The 22,409-nt window shown below is 40.2% G+C and overlaps 1 protein-coding gene across 1 annotated transcript in view; it reads left to right on the forward strand.

Moving 5' to 3' along the window:
- The window catches only part of SLC9A9 (solute carrier family 9 member A9), a 255,385-nt gene that overhangs the window by 111,868 nt on the left and 121,108 nt on the right, over positions 1–22,409 (forward strand). Inside the window, exon 9 of the mRNA XM_081008377.1 lies at positions 8,721–8,809. Within this exon, the coding sequence (XP_080864503.1) occupies positions 8,721–8,809 (89 nt within the window). The remainder of the gene's footprint in view (positions 1–8,720; positions 8,810–22,409) is intronic.

The following is a 22,409-nucleotide window of genomic DNA, read 5'->3' on the forward strand; positions in this document are numbered from 1 at the left end:
CACAAAGACAGGTAGTCACTAAGGATGGTAGACTACCGAAAACCTTTTTTGAGATGACAGACAACTTGGACTTAGTTGATATCTGGAGAACAAAGAATCCCCTGGCCAGAGAGGGAACCTTCTTTTCTGAAGCCAAACTGACATGGACAAGAATTGACCAAATATGGCTAACTAGAGGAATGGCACCAAAGACAAGAAAAGTGGAAATCTGCCCAAAAACCTGCTCCGACCATAATGCTGTTAAGATGGAGATGAAACTAACACCAACCGGCTCCTTCAGATGGAGGATGAATGATGCCTTATTTAGAGATGAAGAAGTGATTAAGAAGGCCCAAAAAACCTTGAGAGACTATTTTGAGATAAATATGAACACCAATGTTGAAAAAAGAGTAATCTGGGACGCAAGCAAAGCTGTTATGAGAGGGTTCTTGATACAACAGAATGCATTAAAGAAGAGAATCCAAAATGAGAAGAAGGATAAAATATTGGAGAAAATAAAGGAAAGTGACAAGAAATTGAGAGCAAAACCAAAGTCGCAAGAGATTTTGAGAGAAATAGTTATATCAAGTACAATACATGAAAATGATGAATCAGGAGATAGAATGGAAAATTAAACAAATGAGACAAAAGACATTTGAGTCGGCTAATAAATGTGGGAAATTGTTGGCTTGGCAAATGAAAAAAAGACAAAAACTAAATACTGTCACAAATTTAGAAGTGGAAGGAAGGAATATACAGAACCCAGTTGAGATTAGAAATTGTTTCCAGAGGTATTTTAAACAACTATATACACAAGGGCCACCGAAAGAAATTGATGTAGACCGATTTTTGAAAACAAATGGATTACAAAAAATCTCTCAAGAAAATAAATTAATGCTGAACTATAAAATAACTGAACAGGAGGTAGAAGGTGCCATTCAGAATATGCAACTAGGTAAATCTCCAGGACCGGATGGACTGACTTCTAGATACTACAGATCCTTGAAGGAATGGCTAGTTCAACCTTTAAAGGAAGTCTGTAACGAAATAATGGGTGGGAAAAGGGCACCAGAGTCGTGGAAAGAAGCGTATATTACACTTGTACCGAAAATAGAGACTGAAAAGACCCAGCTTAAGAACTACCGCCCCATATCACTGCTCAATGTGGATAACAAAATCTTTGCAGACATTTTGGCTAAAAGACTAAAAAGTGTCCTAATGGAAGAGATACATAAAGATCAAGCAGGCTTTCTCCCGGGTAGACATTTGTCGGACAATGTGAGAAACATAATCAATATTTTAGAAAAACTACAAGTGAATATAAATACCAAGGCAGTTTTGATATTTGTGGACGCGGAGAAAGCCTTTGACAATATTTCTTGGAGTTTCATGAAGAAGAACCTACAGGGGATGGAGGTAGGCCAAGGCTTCGAAAATGGTATAAGTGCAATTTATTTAGAACAAAAGGTTAAATTAATTGTAAATAACGTGGTGACAGAGGAATTTAAGATAGAAAAAGGGACACGACAAGTTTGCCCAATCTCCCCATTGCTATTTATATCGGTCCTGGAGGTCCTGCTGAATATGATTAGAAGGGACCAATTGGTTAAAGGTATACAAGTCGGAGCTAAACAGTACAAATTGAGAGCATTTGCAGATGACTTAGTATTGACATTGCAGGAGCTAGAATCTAGTACTAAAAGGGTTTTGGAACTGATTCAAGAATTTGGTCAGGTTGCAGGATTTAAATTGAATAAGTTAAAAACAATGGTCTTAGAGAAAAACTTAACTGTGATTGAGAAAGAGAGGTTTCAGAATGAGACAGGTTTAACAGTGGTTAAGAAAGTGAAATACCTGGGGATTAACATGACAGCAAAAAATGGGAATCTAGTTAAAGACAATTATGAAAAATGCTGGGCTGAAGTGAAAAAAGACTTAGAAATTTGGTCAAACTTGAAGCTTTCACTGCTAGGCCGTATTGCTGCGATAAAAATGAATGTATTGCCTAGAATGTTATTTCTCTTTCAAACATTGCAAATTTTGGACAAAATGGATTACTTCAAGAGGTGGCAGAGAGATATCTCTAGATTTGTCTGGCAGGGCAAGAAGCCTAGAATAAAATTTAAAATACTAACGGATGCAAAGGAAAGAGGTGGATTTGCCCTGCCAGACCTTAAACTTTATTATGAATCAGCAGCTTTTTGCTGGCTGAAAGAATGGCTGCTTCTTGAAAACACAGACATTTTGGACTTAGAAGGTTTTAATAATGTATTTGGATGGCATGCATATTTGTGGTATGATAAGGTCAAAGCACATAAAGCATTTAAAAATCATATTGTCAGGAAAGCATTGTTTAATGTCTGGATAAGATATAAAGACCTACTGGAAAATAAAACCCCAAGGTGGCTGTCACCGATGGAAGCGAAAGCTCTGAAAAAGCTCAATATGGAGGCCAAATGGCCAAAATATTGGGAAATTCTGGAACAAGAGGGAGATAGACTGAAATTGCAGAGCTTTGAGAAACTAAAAAACAAAGTGCGAGATTGGCTTCATTATTATCAGATAATGGAGGCATACAATTTGGATAAGAAAATAGGCTTCCAGGTGGAAAAATCAAAATTGGAAACAGAACTGTTAGAACCCAAAACTAAGATTTTGTCAAAGATGTATAACTTGCTGTTGAAATGGAATACTCAGGATGAAACGGTTAAATCTGCTATGATTAAGTGGGCACAAGATGTTGGACATAACATAATGATGGCTGACTGGGAACAGTTATGGACCACAGGTATGAAGTTTATGGCATGTAATGCCTTAAGAGAGAATATTATGAAAATGATATACAGGTGGTACATGACACCAATCAAGCTTGCAAAAATCTATCACTTGCCCGATAATAAATGTTGGAAATGTAAAGAGACTGAAGGTACATTCTTTCACCTTTGGTGGACTTGCCCAAGGATTAAGGCTTTCTGGGAGATGATCTATAATGAAATGAAAAAGGTATATAAATATACCTTCTTGAAGAAACCAGAGGCTTTTCTCCTGGGCGTGGTCTGCCAATTGGTGCCAAAGAAGGACAGAATTTTCTTTATGTATGCCACAACAGCAGCAAGAATACTTATTGCAAAGTGTTGGAAGACACAAGATTTACCCACTCTGGAAGAATGGCAGGTGAAGGTGATGGACTATATGGAACTGGCGGAAATGACTGGCAGAATCTGAGACCAGGGAGAAGAGTCGGTGGAAGAAGATTGGAAGAAATTTAAAGACTATTTACAGAAATATTGCAAAATTAATGAATGTTAGAATGATGTCAGAATGAAATTAAGTGGTCTTAGCAGCAATATTATAAAGGTGTATGTACAAATGGATTGTTAACAGATGAGAATCTAAAGTTATAATATGTTAAGTTAAAGGATTAAGACAAAAACAAAGAGGGAAAGGAATTGCTGAATTAACTAATAGAACTGGAATACAAAAAAGGGAGGTGTGAGGAAGTCAGGGAAGTAAGGAAATGAAATGTAAGTTATGGAACGATCGATGTGGTGTTTTTTTTTAAGTGTTTTCTATATTTTGTATTTTGTATTTTTTTCTTTTTTATTTCTTTTTCTTTTTCTTTTCTTTTTATCTATGTAATTTTTTCTTTGAAACTTTAATAAATATCATTTTAAAAAAAGAAAGAAAATAATCTGTTCTGGAAGCCCGTTCGGCTTTTGAAACTTTCAACAACCAAAACACGGCTTCCAATTGGCTGCAAGAGCTTCGGATGTTTGGCTTCCTAAAAACGTCTGAAAACCGGAGCATTTACTTCTGGGTTTTTGGTGTTTGGGAGCCGAATTGTTTGAAAACAGAGCCGTTTGGAAGCCGAGGTTTGACTGTATTATTATTAAAGGGGCAGTAGCAATACCCATGGGCTCCTGTTTATTACTATAAAAAATTCTGCATCGGAACTGTGGGGAAAGCTTAGGGTTGTTCTGAAAAAGTTTCTTATTTTGATTTCCCTTACTGCTAAGCCAAAAGGCCACCACATTGGTTAATTTCCCCCATACTCAGGATGGAGCATCCCCTTTCAGAAATTTTAAGGGAACCCATAAACAGCAGGTGAAGTATTCCTCCCACTTAGTGGTGGCAGCAATTGTGTGAAAGCAAGGGCAAAAAGCATCGCCATTTAGCTTCATCACAAGAATTGTAGACAATGAGATTTGGCTATGTGAAAATGTCTGAAGTCAACATAGACTGGGGACAATGCTTTCCATCCTCACGCCGACATATTATGTGTTTAAAAATAGGGGGGAAATAATCTGGTAAGGAGCTTAATCACCACAAGGATTTTGAAAACAACAGCAAAAAAGGCACATGTGTGTGAAACCCTCCCTCACCATCCTTTATTTCAAGACACAATAAACATATCATAAGATCTTTCAGTTCAGTCATAGTTCCTATATTTCTTTTCCTCTGAACTCACAGATTGTTCCTGGGAGAGGAAATACAGATAATAGTGTTTAAACTCAGCACCCTATGGAAAGTCTGGAACAAATATCAAACTCTTTTATAGATCTCATAGTGTGTGAATACAAGGTCTGTTAAATTGCAACAGTCCTTTCAGAATGACAATAACCCTAGAAAACACAACTTTTTTAAAGAAGCAGCTGAGCTGTATTTAGAACAGGGTGCTATCTCTCTGCTGAGATGTCATTGCAAAGTGTCAGGTCCCTGGATGAATGCCCTAAATGTTTAACTCAGCCACTTTTCTGATGCTTCCTGTCAGCCGGACGCAAACTAGGACTCTCCGGTGAAAGCCTTAGAGTACTGTCAAGCTTTACAGTTTGTACAGCACAATTGACAAAAGCCTCAAAGCGACACTCTGACATCCAGTTGTGTGGGACATTCCAATTAAAATAGTCCTTGGAGATATTGTCACCCTGGTTTTGATTTGATACAAACTGCCCAGAAGTAGTAATTCAGGTTTATTTCAAGAGGACTCTTTCCTATAAGAACAACCAAAAACTCTGGGGGGAAATGTATTTCCTTTTACATAAAGAGATAGTTCTGATAACTATTATCAACAGAGCTTACCTATATAAAAAATAATAATCTGCAGTTATTTGACACTTAATAGTTTTCTTTTTCCTATTTACATCAATAGCCCTCCTTGGCAAAGTTGCTAAGTATCACCTTGCTTAGGAAGATTGGTTAATTGTTATCAGTAGCTGGACTTCTCAATGGCCAAAACAAAGATGGGGCAACTGTGGCCTTCCAAATACAGCTCCCATCATCCCTGACCATTGACCATGCTGGTTGATGCTAAGGTGACTTGAAGACCAATGACATCATCAGGACACCTGATTCCCCATCCCTAGGCTAGCCTAGTTCTCAGAGGACATCCAGCAAGGGGATGTTGATGTGTGTAACAATAACAATAGAAATCGCTTTTTGAGAGAGGCATAGAGACTCAGCAAACTTGGATCTGGGATTCTGTGAGCTAACAGCATTTTGGAGTCCTGACAGTCTCCCTGGAGACCTGATGCTAGAGCCATGGATTTTGGTTGTCTCTTGGGGTGTTTAAGCTGTTCACCATATACTCCACTTGTATATTTGTAAATAAACATAAATATTACAGAATGCCAATATGCCTCCAATGACCTCCTTCCGAAAGAAAACAAATATGCTTGAGCTCTGTGCCCTGGAACTCCTCATCACTCGGAGACATGAAGTGAATGTACAAGTTTTATTAATGTGATCAACGTTATATTCTGATGAACGGCAGCTCTTTCTATTTGGACTGTAATTTTCCCTAATCCTTTCCTCCCTAACTTCAGAGGAAGCAAACTTTGTTTTATACAATAAGAAACCCTTCAAATACATAATTTGAAAACCTACTTTAGCATCTTTTTAGATTTATTTCTTGCTCATTATCAAAGAACTTGGCACAGTTGGGGTTTTCATACCTGCAAATAGATTTGGCAGAAGCATCTTTTTTATTATCACTTCCCCCCAATCTATATTTTATTTGATTTAGTCATACTTTAGTGAGGGAGAAATTCCATTGTTCATTTTACCTTAGATTTTTACTTGTGCACTGTTGCTCATTTTAATCAATGGTGGATGCTGCTGACTCAGTCAATTATGATGATCAAATAGCAGCTGAAAGGGTGGAAAGTTGGCTATTATTTAATTGCAAGTACCCATTCTTCTCACAGCTGCAGCTGAGAGGGAATTTCTCAAGCTACAGCAATCAAAGTAACCAATATTTCTCTAATGTTGGAACTTTTTAAAGTTTCCTTGAAAATGAACATCCAGGTTAGTAGAAAATTGGTTCCCAATGAAGGAATTTGTTGCTTTCAGGCCCAGAAGCAGAAGGCCCCGCTAACATTTAATGAGAAGAGAACCAGTGAAATTTTTTGTCATGACAAATGCTTTTCAGGGGATAGCAGTTTGAAAGATGAAGTTGGATGATGTCAGAAGGAAATTGAGTATTTCCACTAATACAACTCCCCATAAAGAATAATGCAGAGTTTATAACTCACATACAGTAATGAGGGGCTGCTGTCATGTGATTTTGGTCTTCCAAAGCATGCTCTCTCTTTTTTTATCTTGCATTTTTATGCTGTGAACTAACCTGAGAACTATGAATGAAGGGTGAATAAAATATTGCACACACCATTTGAATAGCAATGTCCATCAACTTAGGGGGTTGTATGGCCCCCTCATATATTTTATTGGGGGCACGAAGGAACCTCAGCTCCTAGGAGTTGACTGCTTTGTTGCCCAAGAAGGGGAGATTAGCAACTGGCTGGTAGTCACTTAGATTTTCCAAATCCAGGGAGAGTTTCTTGAGGAGTGGTTTTACCACTGCTTCCTTCAAGCAGGCAGGGACTGCCCCCTCTCACTAGGAAGCATTAATCACTCCCCACCCGGCCCATCTAGCTGTCCCCTCTCTGCTGGTTTTTATCAACAAAGAGGGGCAATGGTCCAGAGCGCAAGTGGTCACCTTGACCAATCCAAGCACCTTGTCCACATCATCAGTGGCCCTCGAGGTCCCTTCTATGATTCTGTGATTCAATTCATGCCTAATCCTAGAAATATAATGATAGCAATGGAGGGCCATTTAGGTGGGGACACAGAAAAGTAGAGGCGCACATTGTGTTTCACACATATTTATGGATAATGCACATGGCTTACACACATTGGCCATGTAATATGCACACTATATATTTAAAGCAGAATTATACCACTTTAAACAGAATCCTGCAAACGGTAGTTTGTTAAGGATGTTGAGAGTTTTTAGGAGACCCCTGTTCCCCTAATAGAGCTACAGTTCCTAGAGTGGTTTACAATCAATCCTTCTTCCCAGAGAATACCCTCTTCTGGAATGAAGAAAGAGGTTGAAGGTGTCCCAAACCCCAGTCCATCCGCAACTGTGACATCAGAAGATCTTGTGGGATATGCCAATCATGAATGCTGCCCTGAGTTGTCAGCATGATAACAACTAATCTAGTGAGAAAAAGAAGGCAGAATATAACACAGTTTTCAAAAAGGTGGGGGAATATAGAGGCAACTTAACAAAGCATTGGGGTTGTGTATTTTAGGGTAGTATCTAGTGCAAATACTCTGACATGTAATATACATTTAAAAAACACTTCCAGGATTCAAAGTGTGGTGATGCATCTTTTAAAGAATATCAGTAGGTGGAGTAAATCCCATGAAGGTCTCAGGAAAAATAAGGGAAACCTCATTATCTGAAGAGCAAGCTAAGTTCTATGGGCATATTTATGCTGCTGCTACTGCTTGGTGGTTTTAATGTTTTGTGGTTTTATGATGAATTACTAAAAAATATTTTTAGTGTATTATTGCTGTTTTGTTTAAATATGAATGTATTCTCCACCCTAGGACCTTCAGGTGAAGGGCGGATGATAAATGTTCTATAAATAAATAAGCATGTGATCAAAAATGCATGGCTTTTTTTGTCATTTAATCATGAATATGTCAAAGAGAAGGTCTTTGAATGTTATCCCTGCACTGAAGATTCTGAACCCCACACCAGTACTGAAATCTGAAAAGGCACCTCCAGGCTGCAATAGAAATGGTGTCCAGGAAACTTTTCTCTCCATTTTTATTAAGAATCACATAGTTAATGATATTTTTAAAAATCCCTAATTTTACCAGATGATTTATATTGTTGCCGATGTGAGAATAAATCTTTTAGGCCATAATCCTAGGCAAACTTACATGAGAGTAAGCCCTGTTGAACTATACTCAGGGCTAGCAAGCAACCTTAGGTGGCACAGGAAAGGCTACATAGTAAACACAACTCTATCCTCCAATATCTCGCTCCCCGTTCCTTCCCAGTTGCTGCTGCCTGGAGCAGCTGCCTCATTCTGCCTAATAGCAGAACTGGCTCTGACTTGTCACTGCACTATTTTGTCTGATTTTAAACTGGATGGTTGTGCAGTAATTTTGAACAATCAGATGTGCATAGAACAGACCCTTGTAGATATTTACCAGACAGATGGCATTATAGGGAGATTGGAAAGAATCCTGACCTTTAGTTATTATGATCAAGGCTAAATTTTAGTTTATTTGAAGGATATAATGGTAACATTTTCCTTCAGGCTTTAAAAAAGTGTTTAGCGCTGTTTAATTAGTTTGTAGGAGGGCTAATCTGCCTCCCAATCCCTTTGAACTCACTCTAGGAGAAAATAGAAGCAGCTGACTGTGTTTTTTTCTTTGTATTTCAGGAATCGTGGCAGTCCTTTTTTGTGGAGTCACGCAGGCCCATTATACATACAACAATCTGTCAGCAGACTCCAAAATGAGAACTAAACAGGTAAAGCATCAAATCCCACCCCCTGCCCCTTTCTGTTCCCTTGCTTATTTTGTTCCTTCTGCTAGAATAATGAGTATATAACAATACTGACAGTATACCAGGAAGGGATCTCATTAATGCAAAGAATAAGGTTTGCGTCTTCATTAAGGGAGAAGAATACTGGCACCATCTCTGCCAGGAGAGCCTTAACAAGTCTTCTGCTAAGTAAAACTTTTAAAAGGTCTGTTGTTATCTCAGAGGCCCCAATCATCAAATGTCAGCCTAGATGGTGATGTATTCTGTGGTCATATTCTGTGGTACTTTCTATCGAGTAAGGCTGGGGTCCAGGTTTGCTCAATGACTTGTTCATGGCCCAACTGATCCCCCTACTTTGAACAAATGACACAGACACCCATGGCATATCACAAACTTTTTTGAAACTTCCTCAGTAGCTGAGGGATTCTACCGGAAAGGGGAGAACCAAGCTGAAATTCTCCTATTGTTCTTGGGGGGGGGGTCCTACTTTTGCCAGTTGACCTGCTTTGTTGCCAGATGAGTATTTCTGGATCCAGCTCCACTGTCTCATGACAGAGAAACAGAGGCACATCACTGCATCATTTTTTTAAAAACTGTGTTTCATCAAAGGGCACAGGTGCTTTTGTGCCTAGGAACCTAGGCAGCTCCTTACGCTGAGTCAGAGCACTGTTCCATCTAACTCACTCAGCATTCCCTATTCTGACCAGCAGCAGCTCTCTAGGTTTTTAGGAAGAAGTCTCTCCCAGCCCACCTTGAGATACCATGGATTAAACCTAGGACCTTCTGCATGCTGACTGGAAACATGGACCTGATGGGTGGAGGTGGGTGTGGGTGTAAATGGACAGATGGAAATGAAAGTTGTAGCAAACCACGAATGCACCAATTCCAGAATTAATTTAGAAATTAACCCATGTTATATTAAAAGGCAGAGCAGGAAGTTCAGCAGAGCAAACCGGTGGAAAAGAAACAGGATGTAACAAGGTGACAGTGGTGGTGTGAGGAGATCTGTTCCTTCCTCATTAGCATTGTGTTTGTACTGGTTTCAACAGCAAACCCTGTTGGAATTTATATAGAATAAAAAAATACAGTTAAATTAATGTACAAGTGCAATAATTTGACAGTCTTATGTAAATACCAGAATGCCCCTCAGGTACAGTCTGTTATCAGCCTGCGGAGAGAAGCTTTTAAATCTACTAGTACGGTATACTGGTGGGGGTATGGGATGTTTCATAACTGAGTAGATGCAATATTTGTATCAATATTTATATTTTCTCATGGTTGTAGTAGTACATGTTCCCTTTGCCCTGGCAAATAGCACTGCCAAGTCAAACTGCTGCTGTTCACCTCTGGGCTAGTGTTTGGAGGGAATGCCATTCTGACATTACAGAACTTGGGATCCTGTTTGGCCTAGCCAGACACAGTTGCATCTCTCTCCTACCTTTCAGGTCCTCATCCAGAGCCCCAGATAGTCCTTCTGCAGGCCCCCAAAATCCACCAGCTAAACTCTGGATAGGCATGGAAGCATTTGAGCATAAAAATCCTCTAGTACAGAGCACAACATGTGAATCAAATTTGGCGAGGACTTGGTTTTGATTTAATGCTTGCATTCTGCTTCTCTAGCAACAGCCTTGAGCTCAAAGCAGGTCATAATAATAATAGAATTAAAAATTAGCAAATATTGCAATCACTATTGCTGTTGTTGTTGTTTAGTCGTTCAGTCGTGTCCGACTTTTCATGACCCCATGGACCAGAGCACGCCAGGCACTCCTGTCTTCCACTGCCTCCCGCAGTTTGGTCAGACTCATGTTAGTAGCTTCGAGAATACTGTCTGATCATCTCATCCTGTCGTCCCCTTCTCCTTGTGCCCTCCATCTTTCCCAACATCAGAGTCTTTTGATCTTCTTGCAGTCCATGGGACTCTCAAGAGTCTCCTCCAGCACCATAATTCAAAAGCATCAATTCTTCGGTGATCAGCCTTCTTTATGGTCCAGCTCTCACTTCCATACATCACTACTGGGAAAACCATAGCTTTAACTATACAGACCGTTGTCGGCAAGGTGATGTCTCTGCTTTTTAAGATGCTTTTTAAGCAATTATAGCAATCACTATAATCACATCAAAAGAAAACACAATGGCATATAAACAATGCATATAAATATGGTTTTGTAAATGCAATTTGGTTCCCATTCAGAAGCTCACATTTGCTCTTAGAGGGAGGGAAAACAATAGCAGCTGGCAGGGTGGCAGGGTGGCACGTGCTGTGTTCTCAATGCCATACAACCCTGCCAGTTCCTGAGAGGGGCGGGAGGCAAGGCAGCTGGGAGCTCGGTGCAGGTGCAGGAGCAGGAGCATCCACCTGGCTCTGCTGCTGTGCCTGAACCACACTCCCTGCTGCCTTGCCCCTCTTGCTCTTGGTAAGTGGCAGCAGCAAATGGCATTGGAAAGCCAGGTCAGAAAGACAGACCTGATTGTGCCTCCCTACCTGCTACTGTGGGGGGAAGATGGATAATCATGAAGATGCAGCAAAACCAATACATGATAGATGATTATAGATAGATAGATAGATAGATGATAGATAGATAGATAGATAGATAGATAGATAGATAGATAGATGATAGATAGATAGATGATAGAAAGTATAACTATTTATTTCATATCTAATAAGACCAGACCAGAAGAGAACATTACAATAAATATATTCTATTCCTTACCTAGTCCAGGGCCACTTTTTAAAATAAAATTATTTCTTTTTTCTGTTTAAAGTTTTACACTCAATTATCCAACAAACAGCAGAAAAACAAGATTCTGAAGAATCTCCTAAACTTCCCTCTTCCCATGTGGGTCCTTTTGTTAACTAGTTCCTCCTGCATCTTTTATAATAATCCAAGCCTATTAAATCTCCATTATATCCAAAATTCAGCATTAAACTACAAGTGTTATTCCAATCTTACAAAGATTTTAGCTGTTTACAATGGTTTTTAAGATAAATTATAAATTTTCCCCATTCCCTGTTAAAATTCTACCTGGTTTCTGATTTTTCCGGTCATTTTTGCCATTTTGGCATAATTCATCAACTTAATCTGCCATTCTTCTCTGATAGGGACTTTTATATTCTTTCCATGGCCACTTTTGGTTGGCTGGTTGGTTATTTCTTGAACAAAATTTGTATACTGCTTTTCAGTCATAGCAGTCTCAAAGCAATAGATTGGGAGGGTCTGTGGCTTTAAAGAAAATTCCATAAAACACATGAATCAAGAAGCTTATGATCACATTATTCATTTTAACGAACAAAATGTAATTGAAACAGCCAGGAGATACCAGAGAAGTTTTTAATATTTTTGTCTGCAGAGAACATTAGCCTGGATGCGACAATCTCTCTGAGGCTTTGAAATGTTCATCAAAATAGCACTGATATAGAATTGCAGCTTTTGGAGGGTTGGTCCCAAGCACGACAGAATCTTATCAGAAGGAGTTTGTGATAAAAACCATTCTTCTGAAAAATGCTTGGTGAATGAAAATGAATCTTGATACATTTCTGCTCTCTTGTAATATTCCCATGCACATTATCATCCCAATGCTGGGTCAGTCTGCCCTTTCCTTCAGAAACATCAGGAAGATAATTGCATCAGCTACCAGAATATGTTGTGATCATTTCAATGAGAGCACTGACCTGGGCCCCAATCCTTGCCAGGCAGGCACAGTGCAAAAAGGTAATAATGGAGTGATACTCTAATAGAGTCAGCCCCGCTGGGTAACAGCAAGCACAACTTTGTATATGTGGATGTTGACAGTCCTCCATTCACTGTAGAGTGGAGAGCTTCAGAAAGGGTCAATTTGACCTGTGTTGCTATCTGTGATACACAAAAGCGAGAGAACACGGTGGGAACAACAGAAACATTCAGGTCAATGTTCTGAAATTGTTATAATTAATGTCTGACTCAAGTCTTATGAGGATCATAGGATTATGGCACTGAAAGGGACCTCAGATGTCAGCTAGTTCAAACCCTGGGAAGTGCATGAATCCACTGACAGTCCCTGATTAAAAACCTCTCAATGAAGGAAACAGTATTCTGCCTTCCAAGACAGTTTATTAAATTGTCACATAGTTCATGCCCTTAAGAGTGGTTAGTCTGAATCATTTTTCTTTGAATTTAAGCCCATTCATTTGGATTCCGCTCTCTGGAGTAGGTGTGGAAGGATCTGTCAATTTCTGCTCTCTGTGTTTCTCCTTTTTTCTCAAACTTAAATTCAGTTCTCCACATTTCTGCAGTAATTTACATCTATTTAAACAACAAAAATCCTCATGAAGATTTATCAGCATTTTGGTGTGGATTTCTCCAAATAAAACACATTTTTTGTGTATGGTTTTGACATATGCACACATTTTTGCAAACAATTTCTCTAAGCCATTTTATAATGTTATTTTCACTGATATATTAATTTCCCCAGATACCTGCATATCGGTGAACACTGGCTGGAGAACTGCATTATACAAATTAGATAAATATGAATTTCAAAGGATAGCTGGGTTTCAGTTCACATATTGTTTCATAGATTTGCCTTTCAATGAGAACTGAATTAATTCCTACCCACCCCCACCATCCCTAATCTGGAGCTGCTGAGAATAAATTTGGTTCATCATCTATGTGATAGCCCTTCATATACAGTAGTTGTTTGTTGTTGTTTAGTCGTTTAGTCGTGTCTGACTCTTCGTGACCCCATGGACCAGAGCACGCCAGGCACTCCTGCCTTCCACTGCCTCCCGCAGTTTGGTCAGACTCATGCTGGTAGCTTCGAGAACACTGTCCAACCATCTTGTCCTCTGTCGTCCCCTTCTCCTTGTGCCCTCAATCTTTTCCAACATCAGGGTCTTTTCCAGGGAGTCTTCTCTTCTCATGAGGTGGCCAAAGTATTGGAGTCTCAGCTTCAGGATCTGTCCTTCCAGTGAGCACTCAGGGCTGATTTCCTTCAGAATGGATCGGTTTGATCTTCTTGCAGTCCATGGGACTCTCAAGAGTCTCCTCCAGCACCATAATTCAAAAGCATCAATTCTTCGGCGATCAGCCTTCTTTATGGTCCAGCTCTCACTTCCATACATCACTACTGGGAAAACCATGGCTTTAACTATATGGACCTTTGTTGGCAAGGTGATGTCTCTGCTTTTTAAAATGCTGTCTAGGTTTGTCATTGTTTTTCTCCCAAGAAGCACGTGTCTTTTAATTTCGTGACTGCTGTCACCATCTGCAGTGATCATTGAGCCCAAGAAAGTAAAATCTCTCACTGCCTCCATTTCTTCCCCTTCTATTTGCCAGGAGGTGATGGGACCAGTGCTCATGATCTTCGTTTTTTTGATGTTGAGCTTCAGACCATATTTTGCGCTCTCCTCTTTCACCCTCATTAAAAGGTTCTTTAATTCCTCCTCACTTTCTGCCATCAAGGTTGTGTCATCTGCATATCTGAGGTTGTTGATATTTCTTCCGGCGATCTTAATTTCGGCTTGGGATTCATCCAGCCCAGCCTTTTGCATGATGAATTCTGCATATAAGTTAAATAAGCAGGGAGACAATATACAGCCTTGCCGTACTCCTTTCCCAATTTTGAACCAATCAGTTGTTCCATATCCAGTTCTAACTGTAGCTTCTTGTCCCACATAGAGATTTCTGAGGTGATCAGGCACTCCCTGAGGTGCCTGAGGTGATCAGGCACTCCCGTTTCTTTAAGAACTTGCCATAGTTTGCTGTGGTAGACACAGTCAAAGGCTTTTGCATAGTCAATGAAGCAGAAGTAGATGTCTTCATGGATCACTGCCCCTTCATGGATCACTGCCTTGCCGTGGCGAAGGGGCTTGAATAACTCAGAGAAGCTATGAGCTATGCAGTGCAGGGCCACCCAAGATGGACAGGTCATAGTGGAGAGTTTTGACCAAACGTGATCCACCTGGAGCAGGAACCGGCAAGCCACTCCAGTATCTCTGCCAAGAAAACTCCATGGACAAAGGCAACAGGCATATACAGTGGTACCTCTGGTTAAGTACTTAATTCATTCCGGAAGTCCATTCTTAACCTGAAACTGTTCTTAACCTGAAGCACCACTTTAGCTAATGGGGCCTCCTGCTGCTGCCGTGCCGCCGGAGCACGATTTCTGTTCTCATCCTGAAGAAAAGTTCTTAACCTGAGGTATTATTTCTGGGTTAGCGGAGTCTGTAAACTGAAGCGTATGTAACCTGAAGCATATGTAACCCGAGGTACCACTGTAGTTGAAAATGCCTATTGTATTACCTCTTAATCATCTCTAGGTTAAGCAATCACTGAGTGAACGCAAAGGCACAGAGAAGCAAGGTAAAGGCAATGAGTAGATATCCTTGTTGTTACAACTAGTAGAGAAGCCTGAATTAAAGGTATTATACAAGGCAAAGATTATCATTCTGGCCAGTTGGTGAAATGACGCTCTTCTGTCGGGTGCTACTGAACTCCTTAATGTTCCCTACTTAGGCCAAAACTATGTGATGGTTAACATGAAGAGTCCCCACCGGGTATCTTCTGTGTTTTGGAATCCTGATAGCTAGTGTTTGTGGTCAGGGTGCTACATATGAAGCAATGAGCATTTCTAAACACATCTTGAACAATCATCCTTTAAAATCTGGCATTCTGTAGAGCTGCATGACATTTATCTGGGCAGCCAAGTGGTTGTGTTTCAGTGTGACAAAAGACCTCATTCTTTTTAATAACACCTTTCTGGGCATGGTCTACTACCCTCTGCTGCAGTGGTAGATACGGTAAGCCCTTTAGAGATAATTAATCCACACTTCCAGAATGGGAAGATCACCTAGATGTCAGGATTTATTGGTACTTACAGTCCTACCGCCTTTTGACTTTCAACAAAGTGGAAAACATTTCCAGTCTAGAAGAAAACAGTCTAGGGCTGATGGTTACCAGAACTACTTCTGCCACCGAGCAAATTGCATGATTTCCCAGAAATTAACAGTTGTTGTTCAGATCTTTAGGTATTACTAATGGTCTCAGCCAACTGGGCTCAAATTGATACATATTCCATTCTGGATCCAAATATATTAGTATACGCTCAATAAATAAATAGACTCGCAATGGAACAAGAACTGAACATACAACCAACTTGTTAACCAGGGGTGTGGAATTTGTAGGACGGAGGGAGATATTCAGGAGCTAGTTCTGTTATCTTCAAAGGGGGCACGACAGGCTGCTGGTTACTCCCATACTGTTCTCCCTTTTCAAATAGACTGGATAGTCTTGGCAAGAGTCCCTCTGGGTTGGAAATCTGTTGGTCAATGTCAGGTCAGTGAATGGCAAAACAACAGCTATCCAAGACTTGAATCTGTTTGAGCATGCTGACCTAGCTTGTATTACAGAGACCTGGTTGGATGAAACTGGGGGCATTAATCTTTCTCAGCTTTGCCCACTGGAATTATCTGTACAACAAAGTACTTTACATGAATTCCTGCTCAAATAGTATGGTGAAGGACGACACAGCATTCCATCCTCAGCACACTGATTACAGCAGTGGTCAGAGTCTGAATTTTGTGCCCATGGGCATTAAACTGATGCACATATGTGCACATACAGTCTTCCCAATTGAATGATGCATCTTGCACTAATCTCTGGTGTATCACTATGAAGTTAATACATGAACTGCCTGCAATTTTCATTGGTGCAAATACACCCTAATGCACAGCACAGGTACTCCAAGTTGCTTTTATATTTAGCTGCTTCAGACACATAGATGTAGTAATTGCTTAGTTTTAGTGTCTTCCTAATTTGCAGATTCAGAGCAACCTGTGTCACATTGAAAACCAACATATTCTTCCAACTCGCTAATGTGATATACCAGCCCTTCCCTTGTCACTCAGCCACAGCCATTAAAACCCACATAGAATCCTTTAAAATGTTTCACTGAGTAATGTTTAAACTGCCTGTTAGCCTCTCTTAGCCTGTTTGTGTAAACACTGTTATTATTGTGAATAATAATATGGGAAAGAAAGTGAAAGGAAGGCATTTGTAATGCAAACATGCATTGAAGGTTGTATATTCCTGTTAAATGATGCTTTAACCAATATTCTGCTTTTAGCCTCACATGTGAGAATACTCATAGATAGTGAGATGAAAAGAAAGCTGTGAGGTCCAGAGTGATGCAGTGGCTACAACATTAAAGTATTCATCTCCAGTTAAAAGTATCAGGATATAGGGATGGGAGAGAAATTCAGTTCAGTTCACTTTTAAAGGTGAAACTACCTAATTTGCACATTCTGAAACAATATGTGAACAGGAACACAGCCATCCTTTGAAATTCACCCGCCTCTGAATTTTTCAGTGTAGTTCTCCAGCCAAGTAATATGTAAAAAAAATAAAAATAAAAAAAGCATATTCTAGGACAAAATGTGCATGAAAATACATTTATTAGTGAAAGTAACATGCAAAATACACCGTATTAGAAAAAGTTGTTTTCAACAATGTGTCTATTAGGGCAAAACTGCATACAAAAGATATAATAAAAGATCCTAAAAATCACACAGCATTAGATTTGTGCAGTCAAGATTGCTGTCAGAGAACAGCAATCAGAGAACTTTCTGAGTCAGAGAACTTTCTATCTCTGGCATAGAGCAATGGGTGCATTTTTGTTTTTGTTTTTAAAAAGGTTCTATGCAGGCAACTGAAAATAGCCTCAAAAGAAGCAAGCACCTCAGGTTGAGTCGTGGCTAAAAGGAAGCAGAGGTGATCTTCTCAGTTCAAGCAGCTGATAGCCTTTTAATGCTAGGCTGTGATTCTCTTGAACACCTCTGGCCTGATTTACGAGAAACATAAACACAGCAGCTGGCATGTAACCTTGTTAGCCCTTACTTTTCAGCACAGAGAAAAACCTGACGTACAGCCAGGTGGTTTTAAGCCTTAGCTCTCTCTTCCAAATACAAGGGGCCCTGCTGAGTAATCTATGCAGTCACAGAGACTGGACTTAAATGACCCTCATGTGTTTTCACTGTGTATGGTGTTTGAAATCACCATAAACTTTGCAAATGAGTTGCAATTGCAAGGAGATTTGTAGTCACATAACTTCATTTGCTCAACAATTATTTTGGGCATTTGATTGAAAGAAGCAGAAGTTTGGGTGTGTGCCAGATTTGTTCCCTGAACAGATGGGGCAGAAGATTTTAAGAAAACTCTGTGGATTAGCAGGATGCTGTACCAAAAATATGAAAAACCTGCACCTTTTCTTTAAAAGAAAAGAAAAGAGAGAGTTAACTAAAATCAGCTCCTTTGATTTTCCACTAGATGAACCCACAGCAGTCTTTCAGTATTGCGTATGAATTACCCAGTGGATCTTGCAGTCATTCCCACTGCAAATTCCCTCACACATACAATGTTACACACACACACACACACACACACACCACTGTTGCATGTAAGGGCAGCCTCATTCATTTCAGCAGAGGCATCAAATTTCTTGTGCAAACAAATGCACACAGTGACCCACTGCTTCGGTTGAAATTAATGAGGCAGGTCTTGAACTCAGAATGTATACATCTCAGGGGCACTGGCTATTGGGGGCAGAAGGTGCTTCAGCCCCCTAATATTTTGAAGCAGGGGGCTGAGCGGCCCCCCCCCCAAAAAATGAGGGGGCCGCCACTCCTGGCTGAGCGCCAGTGTGCCAGCAGGGGGCAGGAATCACAGAGGGCGATTTTTGCCCACTGTGCTCCCCACTGCAATCACCAGAGTGCCTTCCAGGAAGATGCTCTGGTAATCCTCAAAGGGATGCCCGTGCATGGCCTGACAGGGGGGGCATTGCGTCTGTGACATCATGCACATGTGACAGCCCCGCCCCAATGTTGGGCCCAACTTGGCACACCTGATACATCTAAAAGAAATCACTCACTGTGGATAGTCATTAGGTTACTATTTATCCTGCTGATCAGGTTTCCCATGTTTTTGAAAAAGTTTAAGAAATTCTTAAAGGATAAGAGGAAAAACTTCCTATCTTCCATTATTTATGTCAGTGCCTTCAGGTCATGCCCACGCCATACATTTAAATCACTGTTGCTCCCAGTACTTTCGTTGGTAGACAAATGAGCTGTCGGTACTCATGTCTTGTGGGTGCCAGCACAAAATGGCTGCCATGGGCAGCAAGAAAAGAGGCTATGGTACTCTGTAGCAGTGAATACTATCACAAAAAGGTTCTAATACTTCTCAGACAGTCATGGACAATTCTGAGAACTGTAGTTTGTTATGGGTGCTGACCTTACAGAGCTACAATTCCCCGCACCTTTAGCACACTGCAGTTCCTAGGATTCTCTGGGAGAGTTAAAGTGGTATAAGAGTGTTTTAGATGTATGGTGTGGGTGTGACCTCCATTTCGTGTCGTGTCCACAGTTTTTCTAGATGATTTAGTGGGGATATGTAACGAGAGAGAGCCAACCCAGCTTGAATACTTCCTGTCAGACATTTCTCCTTGCCACAAGGCACATTTTTTCAGGATTGATCTTCATCCATGTCTCTTCTTTAAACGAATCATAATAGTGTTGTGGCCCTGTAAGAGTGAGACCTTAGATCTTCACTTAAAAGAAAAATGGCACTCAGTTTTGCTCAGCATAGGAATCCGGAAATCGATGTGATTCGAGCATTACTGGTGAACTCTGCTCAGAAATGCTTTTTCTCTCTCTGCTCATCAGCACTTGAGCTTGCTTCTTTTTCTGCACTGCCTTTTTTTCTCTCTTCTTTTCTATTTTGCTAAAAAGAAACGTTGTCTTGGATGAGAGTAGTCTGAGGAAACAGAATGTCAGATGCAAAACCCTTTCCAAACTGTTTCATAAAAGACTTGACAATCTGTTTAAACATTCAAAAATGTCTTTAAATATTAATAGTGTTCTCAAATTGTTAAGGGGATGGTTCGCACATTTCAGCAGGATGGCAGGTGCCTGCAGTTGGCTGGGATCAGCTAAATGGGATTTTTTAAAGTATTTAAGCCAAAATGCTTTCATTATCTCTTCTCCCTCCCCCTAGCTTTTTTCATCACATGGAAATGACCTGGTGAATTTTTAAATTAGGACACATGTACTATCTGCATCAGTGCCTGCCTTCATGTGCCAAAAGCATCTACATGTTGCTTTTATACAAACAGGGCCAGCCCTACCATTAGGCAGACTGAGATGACTGGCTCAGGTGGCAGATTCTGTGGTGCAGCTGCTGTTTTGCTTGACTGCACCCTGCCAACCATTCTGCTCTGTTGACTCATGGCCTGTTCAGGGTGCCCTAATCTAACCAGTTGCCTCAGGTGTGGTGGAGGATACTATCCTGTTCCCAGAGCTGAAGTAAGATTCAACTGCCAGTCCTGTCAGCATCTCTACATGCAATAGGGGCAGGGTCGTATCTTGTCAGCCTCAGGCAGCAAAATGTTTTGTGCAGGCTTGAATATACAGGAACTATGTATTTAGTGCACAATGAATTATGGTGGTGAATTATGTTCATTCAGATTGCTGCTAAATTCCTCCCAAAGCAGAATGGGGGCAGATTTTGAGACTAGTCAACTACTAAAATCTGCATTGCTTCCTGAAATAATAGATGACATAATGTATTATTTCAGTGCAAATAATGCATTATTTCAGTGAGCATTAAAAAAAAAAAAAAATATTTCGACTGCATCAGACCAACACGGCTACCTAGCTGAATTTCAGTGAACAATTTCAGTGAACATGGGAGCACAGAGCCTTTTGTACGTGTAGGTTGAATGTTCATTCTACTTTAAAGAGAACTCTCCTCTGTTTGAAAGATTGTCCCAGTTAAGTGGTAAATCAATCTTGTTAAATAAAATAAGTAAATAAGTCAAGTTTGAGGGCAAAGAAGCTTAAGAAGGGAGACCTCAGGGGTCCTGAAGGAACATATCAACAGTTAACATTTGTACAACAGACTGAACAAACGCAAAGCTTACCAGATCAGTCTTCCCCACTATGATGAGATGCATTTCTATTTAAATTAGGGAAATTATTTCTAAATATGCATCTATGACCTATATGTTTTATGCAAATCGGTGTCCTCTTTCGTCCTTCTTTTTGGTGAAACATTTCCTCTTTTTTGGTAATGGGCAAAGTTCCTGCCCTATGGGCTTTCTTGATCCTCTCACCACCATAGTTCTTGTACAGATTCAGAATTGGATAAAGATCTCTGCATAAAATCCTTGTTGGAAGAGGAATGCTCTATTATGTAATTCAAGGGAATGCCCAAGGATAGGCATCCAGATATAAACTAGATTCCTATAATCTCTGGAATAAACCTCCTGATAAGATGGAATTTACAGAAGGCACTCACCTGCTGAGCTCCAAGATCAGAGGTGAGTTAACCTTTTACATGACACATGATCTTGAACATGACGCAGGAGGAGAGGAGGGAATCAGCATAGGAATTGTTCCACCATGTACAGTATTATAAGTTCAGAAGGCAGTGGGAAAATGTGAATGCAGATGCTGTCAGGAAGGAAACGACATGCCAATCCCCTCCAATTGTCCAATTTAATAGGTAATAAGTCCATAAAACAACTTATTTCCTCTGTCTGTGGTTCCCTTTGATAACGCAATTGCTGCAGTAATGTGCCAAGTACTGTTCATGCTGCTGTAGCTAATGTGACTGAATAGCACTCTGCTGTTTAATTGGGCTCTTATCATTACAAATGTAATCTGAATGAATACAGATATAACTGACCTGGTTTTATTGGATTTTCTTTCATCTATCATGAAGGATCTGAGGGAAATTTGAATTAGCAAGATGTGTGATGGCAAAATAGGGAGGGGGGAGACTTCCAGGTCACAAGGAGAAGTCGGCAAAATTATCCTTCCTTTGGCATTTGACACATTTTGATACAGTCCACTGGGGAAACTCTTGCCTAGGTTCATTTTAGGCTGGCTTACGTAGAAGATTTCCCTGGTATGTAGATTGTGATGGCATATGTTTCCTAAGTGCAGTAGTTTACCTGATCAGATACATGAAAACCCAACATGCAGCAGCTGTGAAAAAGGTGAATCTCATGTAATTAGCAAGGGGTTCAAAAATAAAACTTTCAGTATTGCAATGCCTTTGTACAAATCTATGGTGTAGCCACACTTGGAATACTGTGTATAGTTCAGAGAAAGTGAACAGAGAGAGTCCCCCCACTCCTGATTATGAAACCTAGGGTTATTGAAACTTAATGACAGGAGAATCAGGATAGACAAAAGGCTGCCTTCTTCACACAGCACATAGTTAAACTACTAGGATCCTGAAGGCTGATTCCAAAAGTAATTTGGGATCCCATATTCAATCCATTATGAATCCAGATTGAATGAGCATAGGCCTAGGAGCATTCCTCCATAACGCAGTACTGCTTCAACCTGTCACTACAAAACAGTATTGTTGATGCTTTTGTGATGACATAGTCAACAGGTAGTATAATGTATGGTGAAGTCTTCTAATGGCTGCTTTACCCCACTTAGTCCAGGCTATCAAAATAAATTGCCTTGGATTACATAAATGCTCAGTTTGTTAGTGGAGGCAGTAGCGGCAACAAAGCAGGAGGAGGGAAATTCAAGAAGGAC

The sequence above is a fragment of the Podarcis pityusensis genome (genome assembly GCF_964106645.2).
Source record: "Podarcis pityusensis genome assembly, chromosome: 5".
NCBI lineage: Eukaryota > Metazoa > Chordata > Lepidosauria > Squamata > Lacertidae > Podarcis > Podarcis pityusensis.